Source organism: Ooceraea biroi, chromosome 8 (assembly GCF_003672135.1).
Source record: "Ooceraea biroi isolate clonal line C1 chromosome 8, Obir_v5.4, whole genome shotgun sequence".
NCBI lineage: Eukaryota > Metazoa > Arthropoda > Insecta > Hymenoptera > Formicidae > Ooceraea > Ooceraea biroi.
In genome coordinates, this window is record NC_039513.1 from 15,415,391 (window position 1) to 15,424,992 (window position 9,602).

The window sequence follows — 9,602 nt, forward strand, 5'->3', positions numbered from 1 at the left end:
TGCGTAACAGCGATGTGTCTTTAGTCACGCTATCGTTTAAACATCCTCCAGGTATAATTTTTTACGTTAATTCTTGGTTACGTTCCTTTTTTCAGTCGCAATAACGCCGGCTGCGCCGCGAATATCTTTCGCGGACATCTTGAGTCGAAATAAAATCTTCATACCAGACAATTTTGACCTGATTTTTCGCGAAATCTCGATACATTCGTGTAATAAAGCATTAATGTGTATATTATATTGTTTGTAATATAAATTTTTGTTAATGTCCTACCTTCCTTTTGCAGGACCTTCGCCCCAATATGCAGCATTAACCGCTGACGATCCAGACGTGCGCGTGCAGTTGAACGATGTCGCTACGTAGCGTGATTCTTCGCCGGACGACCTGTTGATGAAGTATGGGGTGGTTCTTTCTCACCAGTATTTTGCTGCTCTCCTTATGCGGTAAGTATCACAAAAACATCGCTCAGATTCGTACGTAAAAACGTGCATTACTAGGACATTATCTTGCGCTGATTGCGTGGGTATAATCTGTAAATGTTTCAAACAAATGTTTTATTGCAAATTAAATATTTCACTTCGCGATAATCTGCGCGAGGATGACTAGCTGATATTTTCATTAAAATTTAATTTCCTTTGTATTACTTTTGCATTTACAATTAATGAAACAGCATCAAGTCCTTTTATTTTCCAAAAATGCTACAATAATAAAATCGAAGAGAAACTTTACAATAGTATGTAAAATATTGTAATAAATATAAGATATTGCCTACGTCACAAATGACACGTATTTTACCATTTTATCACGCATTTTCGCGCGTTAACTTATATGATTTTATGATTTTAATTGTCACAACGAATCGTAACACGTGCTGAATTGTGAAATCATAAAGTATTAAAAGTATTTTCATTTGTAATCATGTCTGTGAGCCACGATGCGATTAAATTCGAATAACGCCAAGAATAAAACAAAATCAGTCTTCTGCTGAAATAACAATTTTTGACATAATTGGCTCAAACAAAATTGACGATCACGATCCGCGATCTTGATATAGATCTTGATATTATTCATATCGCGATCTGATCTTAAATTATTAGATTAGATCTTAGATTACAGTTATCGATTTTCCATTTTCCATTAGAACCGTGGCATCACGACAATCAAAATTTTTATCTGCATATGCAGATTACTTAATATATTGTTGGAGGGATGACGTAGAATGATAAAAAAGAGATTGCCTTCATAAATTTTGCATTATTTATGCCGCTAACACAATTCTGTAATTAAGGGTGCTGCGAAAGCGTCATTCACATATTTCGCAAATCTGAGGGTAAATTATTGTTTTACTTTTATTATGTTACAAACAATCCCTTTTACACCCTTGGCACGGATGCATGTAGTGAGAGTGGCACTTAACAATCGTTGATTCACGTTTCAGTGGATTTATACTCCAATTAAAACTGCAGTGCATAAAATACGCAAAAGTGCAAGCTCTCACTTAAATTTCGTGAGAAATGGGTCAAGCAAGTGTAGAATAACGACGAGTCGAAAAAGTAAATGATAGTATTTAAAGTTATTAAATTGCCATCCGTTCAACCAGCTCGATTTAATAACACACTGTTAGCGGGACCAGTGAATCGGATTTTTTTCGTATATTTCTTTTTAACAGCATGATCAATGATTGCCAGGTATATTAGTTCACAGCGAATGGAGCATAAAACGAGATTTTGTAATGAATTTAGTGATGTACATTTATTTCTTGCACAACTCTCCTGAAAAGTGCATCAAACGATTTGCGTGCTATTATAAATACACAACAGTTATATATGTTCCTTCTATATGCACACATTATTTGTAAATTTAGGAAAATCATTAATTAAATTATGTCAATACTATTGCCAAGAGATTAGTCATTATGTATATCATTTTCATGCTATGTATATTCTAAAACAATTTGATAAATAACGTAAAAATGCATTTTTTACAGAAAAATAATTTTTTCGCAAATGTGCATAAACTTCTACCATAGAAATTTCGATTTCCATTACTTGTGAAAATCAAACTTGAATAACTATATCATGTGGAAAAGACACAGTTCGATAAAATCGGTTTGCAAAAAGAAAGCAACAGGTTTGGAAACCAACGAACCTCGATCTTCTCGTATTTGAAAGAATAGAAATATTGAACGGAAAAAAATTTGTCTCGCGTATTTTTCTGTATTCGATAAAATTTCCTCGTGACTTTATCATTTTCCGTTATTTGCAGAACTTATTATGAGTATATTTTTTTACTTTTTTCTGAGGCTTTAACGTCTGATATGAAATACGATTTTATCTTTTCTCACAATCTCTGAGAGTCGAAATATACATTATATGCAATAACTGAGCAACTAAAGCTATGACAAGTATGATTCAATGACAAGTACAAATTGTAGAACGAAATTGATTATCATAAAGTTACGATATACATTTTATCTCTATATTGGTTTTAATATCGTTATCGTTTGTCGAATCCAAAATGTAATTTATCATTCATCTTTAATAATTGCCTGTCAATCATTTTAGATTAGTGTCACCCTTCTTCCATCCAATAATGGAATAAACTCCTCTCGATCTCTAAGCATACGTATCAGTTGTAAAAGATATCCTGTAAAAAAAGTATTCGCGTGATATCGGGTTGAAAATATTACATTTTGATATTTTTACATTCTGATTTTTAATGTGCTCTTAGTTAGTAAACAATCTCCTATTCCTTTCCTGATGGTTATCAGTAAGATATTGTAAACTAAATGAGAAATAATCATATGAAATATTAACGAAAAGCTTAGTGAAATAATCTATGTACCAATTTACCAATATGTGACCCTGATATGTCTCTTTGCATATTATAGTATAATATTTTATACTATATTTTATACTATATTTTATATTAAGAATCTCCTTGGCATGGGTACAAATCTTTCTGCCTTATTAAACTGCCTCTTCTCTTGCATCTAACGCTAAGACGAATTCTTGTGGAATTCTAATGACTACAAATGTTTATAAATGTGCTTGTGCTCACGTTACATAATACAAGCTTCATATATTACAAATTGATTTTTTGAACAAAACTTTTTGTCCATCAAAATAATAGTTTATATGCTAGTTGAGTTCAAATAAGAATTCGAAACGAAATAAGAAATAATAGCTTACCATATAAAAATATCTAAATTAAAATATTTCCACATTTTGCGTTCTATTTCTTGACACGAGAGCCAATGAAAATCGCGGGGCAGCACAATGTCGTTTATCAGCTTGATCATCCCATTAGGATGACAAATACAGGCAGCTCGTGAGGGCTGCTTTCCCGAGAACGTTAGATAAGCGAAGCTGAGCGGAAGGAGGAGTCTGTATAAATTCATCATGAACCTGTTTCCCGCTGATCGATAGAACGCGAATCGTTAGTTTAACGGGGCACACCCTTACCTGTATATTTCACGCTGCTTCTCCTCGGAACGGATTGGATCGGAAAAGCGGCGGGAGCGCCGATGCCACAGGGTGGTGCTGGAGGCGCGGGGACCCATGGTCAACCGCAGGCCGGCTCGTCGCCGAGCACCCCGGGTCCCGCCGGCGGTGGCCTTACCGGTGGCGCTACCGGAAGCGGCGGCGGCGCGACCGGTTTCTCTACCGGAGCTGCCGGTGCCGCGTCCTTCGGTCTTGGTGTCACCGGTGGGACCATCGGCGGTGGATCGACCGGGGGTGGTGCGGGCGGCGGTGCCGCCGCGTCCGGGACCGGCTGGGGGTCTAAGGGTCCTGCTCGCCGGGGTCGGGGTTGGCGTGACTGGCGTCGCGGCGACCCTACTCTCATCAAGGGCCTGTGGAAATCGAAGGGTCCTCTAGGTAACAGATCATTCTTGTTGGATATATGCTTGCTTGCGGTTCTTGATGTTGCTGTGCTCGTTTTGTCTGCGAACGGTTATTGATGTTTATGGATATTCGCAACTTGTAAGTGATTCTAAGTGGTGATATTCCTCTCGCGTTAGGGATTTGTCGAGGAAAATATGGTGTCGTTGGAAGTAGAGTGAGTTACATTTGTATCCTCCATTTTTAGCGTCTGCGCGATTCTCTTGTTTTAGATTGATCTCGGTTTTGCCGATGAATATCGAACTCTTGAGTGATGGATTAATTGCGATGTAAATATGAATGTGCGAGGAAATATTACCTTTCTCTTTATTTCATTCTGTTCTCGCTTTTCGGAGTTTTCCAGTGATGAATTCTATAGGATCGCTATTCGCGCGCGCGCATCGCAATGCTTTACACGACTTGAATGGTCGTTTTATTGCTGCGTGTTCAGGCTTGCTTTATAGTCGTGCTATTTTATCTGCTATAATCAAAGCATGAGAAGAATGCGTTTTCAATGTGATATTAAACTTCATGCTACCTTCATTCTAATTAAATTAAAAATTTGGTTCGATCTAGAAATTAATGCTCTCATAGACGGCACACCATTGATCTTAAAAAGCTTGTACCCTTATAGATATTTTATATTTGCACGAAAACCCAAATCACCAGACAGGTCGCTTATCATGATGCATAAGAAAGCGATATAAATGCACCTTATATTACATCCTTGTTGACCTACGGTCATCAATTCGACGTACGTAGACGCAATTTGCCAGAAAAAGTCTTTTAGTTTTACGAGTTTGACGTAACGGCAACCGTCGGGAAATCTCATATCATGATAGTCGAACCATAAAGCACGTCTTGTGGCACGGTGCTGCAATTTCGCAGAAGATAGTTTGCTCGCCCGCGGTTACGTGCACACCTGAATGCTAATCTGAAAAAAATTTCTCGCATGTCGAGGGTGAAATTACCGGAATCTCGAGCTATCGCGAGCATACATATCGCGCGGGGAACGTCTTACTTTTAGAACGGAACTTTTTAAATTCCAACCCACGCATTACGGACCACGTCTTGTAGCACGTCGTTCGATAGAAATTTCATCAAGTTCACGTAATCGCCGCGCCGTTCGATTAAACCATCGCATCGCGAGGATCGCCCGAGGGGTGAAGGAAAAAATAATCGGATTAGAATCCGGTTAATTTGCGAACGTTGTTTGAGTTTCGTCGGGAAACTTACTGCATCGTTTTCGCGTTGCCAGATAAAACGCACGACGCCGATGCGCTTTGTTTCTGCTACCACAGAAGTGGCACTCGCCGGTATCGGTGTAAGCCCGGAACCAGAGTAGAGCTGTAATGGCGATGACTGTGAAAAATTCATGAAACGAAAAGAACAAACGGAACGACATCTCTCGCGTTCTCCACCGGCTTGAGTCTCCGTTTTAACTTTCAAATATGCTCCTTGTTCGCGGAGCTTTTTTCCTTTAAAAATTTCGGATTTTCGTCGAGAATTATGGTCCTCTTTAGTCGCAAAGATCTGAAATTTTAACTTTTGAAGAAAAGATAAGCACACAATATGATATCACATTATATTCTGCTTGCAGTGTGAGAGTTTATGTGTGATTGCTTTATAAATGTTAGTCTCATTAATAAAAATAACTTTTACGTTAGGTTTAGATGTTGCATGTATTATTATATTTCTCTGTATACAATTATTGTAATGAAAGTTTCAAATTAATCTCAATCATCGTATAAAAAAAATGATGATTGAAATACAATACATTACAATGTTATATTCAATCCATTTCTGCTTTCCTTCAGGTTATAGAATTACTAAAACGTTAAGCGGTTTTTATTAAAACATTTTATGTTTCAATAAATATTATAGTATACATCAATTAACGTTGAAATTTTGCCTTTATCAAGTAATTGACAGGCTTGTAGCCTGCCAGTGAGGTAACCGGTTAATCAAATTTCCGTTTAACTGAAACTTTTAAATGTTGCTACTCGATTTACCGCGCTACCATAGTTTACTGAAATTATCAATTAAAGTAACTCGCTGCTCGCGCCTTCCTTACTCCCGTGCTGTTACAAAAACAGCTAAAAAATGCATACAAACCAATTGCATCCGGAGCCGGATTTTTCACGTTCGTTTTTATCATTACTAGTACAACACAGGCGCGCGCTATTTTATTTTTCAATACTAATAATGTTTTCGAATAATAATATTCATCTATTATTTATTATATGCACAATTATCACACTCTACCAAATTGTTAACCTCCACGCGAATACAGCCGCGCGATGGTAATCTAAACTGAACATAACGCACAACGCGATTCGAGATAACCAATCAGCGTCGCGGAAAAGAGGCAACAGTGATTTCGATTTTATTTAACACGGCTTTTTTAAAAGTGGAAACTGTAATTTTTCCTCTATGGAGAAAAACCAGCGTTATTAGCCGCTCCTTCCGTATTCGCTGTTTTGGCTTTGATTATGGATTCCATGTTTTATTCGCCGACCTCGAGCAGCCTGAGACCATCTACAGCAATTAATTCAATTGTACCGTATACGCTCATTTGAGATAACAAATTATACCTGAAGGGGTTGAAGCAACGAGCATGCATTAGCACCTAAGCACCGCGCGCACCACAATGATCCTCCCGCAATGCATGCGCACCTTCCAGCTGTGAGAACGCCAATTAGCTCCTTGACCGCCCGCGTTACACAGGCACCTCGTCCTGTTTGTGAACAGATTCACTAGGACAAGCGGAGGTCTACATCATTCTGGCGCTCCTGATCGGCTTCATCACCGTGGTGATCGGTTGCTGGCTGTCGGATAACTGCTGGTCACCGGAACCAGAAGGGGTGGTCACCCTTGCATAGCCTAGTGCTGACTTCCGTGCCTCCAGGCGATAACAACTACTACGACGCCCCTCCTACAGGATTCTCCAGGACCTCGGCCGCTACTCGGATCATCAACGCGGCTACGTACCCGGCAATGTCGCCGGCAATCATCGGCCGTTGCTCGACATCAACGACAATGACACGCTGTTGCGCGTATAAGCGCCACACGCGCTCCAGGACCTTCCCCATCGATTGACGCGTCCACTCTTCTCCGCAAGTTCCCGCTTCGCTAGAGGATGGAGGATTTTCAGGCAGAATTGGTCGTTAAGCGCGAAGGGAGACGTTGAATCCTAAAAGACGAACGGAATTGGAAAAGAAATTCTGAAACGTTTCACTTTACGTCGTAATTAATCTTGAAAATCGCAAGAATGCAAAATTTGATTTCCTCGTTTGATGACAACTGATGTACAGCCGGACGAACCAGTTCTGCAAAAATTGGCGCATCGAATTAATACAGAAAGCTTCGTTGCAGGAATAATATGTAATGAACGATAACGTAATTTTGTGTATGGAAAATTCCATGTCATTTCTAAAGATTGACTTTACGGCTTTGTGTAAGTCACTCTGTTTCACATTGTTGTAATCGATGGAAGAGAGTCTTTTAAACAGTAAAATTCACCATAATTGGATATGTACTCGAGACAGACCTGGATTTGAACGCGCACAGTTCCGAATTATGGATATTGCATATTATAATGTCGTACATTTAATCGTTCATTTAATAATGGCCAATTAAGCAGGTACCTAATCGCGCGTCCTGCGCGTTATTAGGAAACTTGGGATAATCGCGATGGATATTGACGCAAGGGCCATTGTCATGTGTTAAACAATCAACTGACAAGTTTCACGACTTGGGAATATAATCGATCTTCCGCTTGGACATTTCTCCATGAACACTTATCCAGTATTACATCAGTGCTGCGCTCGAATTTTGATTATTATACAATAAACACAATGTCGAGAAAAAGATTTTCGAAGTAAAGCCCATTGTCTGTTATCAGTACAAACAAAAAGTTATTCACGATACACGCCGAACGAGATGAACCCGGTTTCCGGTCGGCCCGTACTTCTTTTACGGTCACGGAAGATCACGCCGGCTACTTAAACTCCGAGTACTCGTCCCCGAGTTTACCCAAGTGCTCGCGTCTTCCATCGCTTCGAGTCGAATCGTTTTTACGAGCAGAATCGCGCTTTTCGATTTTACGGAGCGAGCTTGAACTTCCGCGCAGCTCGAGTTTAACGTTCGTTCCTCGGATGTTCGTCCCGCGTAATCCGATCGTATTCAGCCGGCCCGTATGCATGGACGGATTGCGGGCGCGAGCTATGGAAGTTCTTATTGCGGTAATATGCGAAGTTACTGCATCGGACTCAGTCAGTAATCCACCGTCAAGTCGGTGGCCACAACGAAGTTGCAGCTGCGCGCAAAGTCCGAAATGGGTCAACGGCCAAGTGGCTCTCCGCTCTGCCTCTGCTGATGACTCGCAACGTCATTAAAGCGCATCACATCGAAACGAACGCGGAGAGGCTCGCCGATGCCCCCATAACGTGGTCCATACCATGGATAATGGCGCTTCGGCCGCATACCTTAATTACTGCGCGGCACGTTTATGATGTCGAGAATGGCGCCCGACAAGTGAACTCTCGATGAACCCTCGCGGTTTTCGCCCAGCATCCCCTTGAATCTCGATAGCACCTCGATAGGTTCGATCCCGCCATCGATTTTACGTTCCGATCAATCAATTGTCCATATCCCCATTCAGCGCGTGGAAATTGATTTTATTATCTGACTCTGTTATCCTCCCTCCCTTGACATATCATTAAGGGTATGATTTTCTTCTCCTGCTGTCGTTCTTGCGTGATTCGATGAGTTCCTGCGCAATCTGTTCCAGCCTTACCGCTCTTAATTGAAGAGCCAGCGATAATTGACCGTGACCTGAAATCTGGAAGCGATCGGCGAGATTTCCTCGCGTTAATTTGCCACGCTTACTTAACAAGAATTTGTCGTTATCACTGAAAGTGTCACCACCCCGGTCGCTCCTTAATTGCAACGTTCAGTTCCTTCCCGTACAATTAACAAACATGTGTTTTAATCGTTTGAAATTTTTACATAAGCAAAGTACTTTGTTATAGGAGTGACTTAATATAACATATCTTAGCTGGGCATCGAACGTACATACTTGTACGACAGTTAATAACTGCATTATAAAGTCGTAGGGCCGAGTATTGACTTTTAACAGCATCGGGAATGACTCGATACGATTAACTGAAAATGCTAGGGATGAGAGAATGTATTGGTTTTACTTCACGATGCGTTTCACGGCGCAGTGGAATTGTTCGTACGATCTGTGTATTAACGAAATTCAATAAACGAGACGGGATTAGACAATGCTCGCACGTTTCTGTCTAATGCTAACACGAACGCGACTTTGTGACGTGCATTGTTCTAAAATTTGATATCTTTAATAATTATTTCGTAATAATTGATAATTTGTAATAATAAATTTAATAATTGATATTTAATAAAATTTAATAAGTGGAAGATATACAAAATATATACAATATTAATTTTAATAAAATTTGATAATCGCATTCTCTAATGTTTCTATCATATATTATTATATATTATATTTTTAAATGATCTCTTTATTATCTTACTAACTTTTAATTATTTAACTAACTTTTAACTTTTAATTTAACTTTGATATTATTTTACCATAGAAAACGTTCTGTATGCTTTATGTACAGAATATAAATGTTCTTTTTCTGCTTATTAATTCATATGAAGAATTTAACTTCATAAATAACTTTTTTAAATTACTT

The 9,602-nt window shown here is 39.3% G+C and overlaps 1 protein-coding gene across 2 annotated transcripts in view; it reads left to right on the top strand.

Annotated features, from left to right (window-relative positions):
* Positions 1–7,795, top strand: part of LOC105280247 (uncharacterized PE-PGRS family protein PE_PGRS20) — a 43,852-nt gene extending 36,057 nt beyond the window's left edge. Inside the window, exons 3-6 of one of the 2 annotated variants that reach the window (XM_011340599.3) lie at positions 285–441; positions 1,287–1,328; positions 3,511–3,876; positions 6,631–7,795. In XM_011340599.3, the coding sequence (XP_011338901.1) occupies positions 396–441; positions 1,287–1,328; positions 3,511–3,876; positions 6,631–6,761 (585 nt within the window). In that variant the 5' untranslated portion in view covers positions 285–395 and the 3' untranslated portion in view covers positions 6,762–7,795. The remainder of the gene's footprint in view (positions 1–284; positions 442–1,286; positions 1,329–3,510; positions 3,877–6,630) is intronic. The other variant, XM_011340606.3, reaches the window with a different exon arrangement.
* Positions 7,796–9,602: the final 1,807 nt, after the last annotated feature.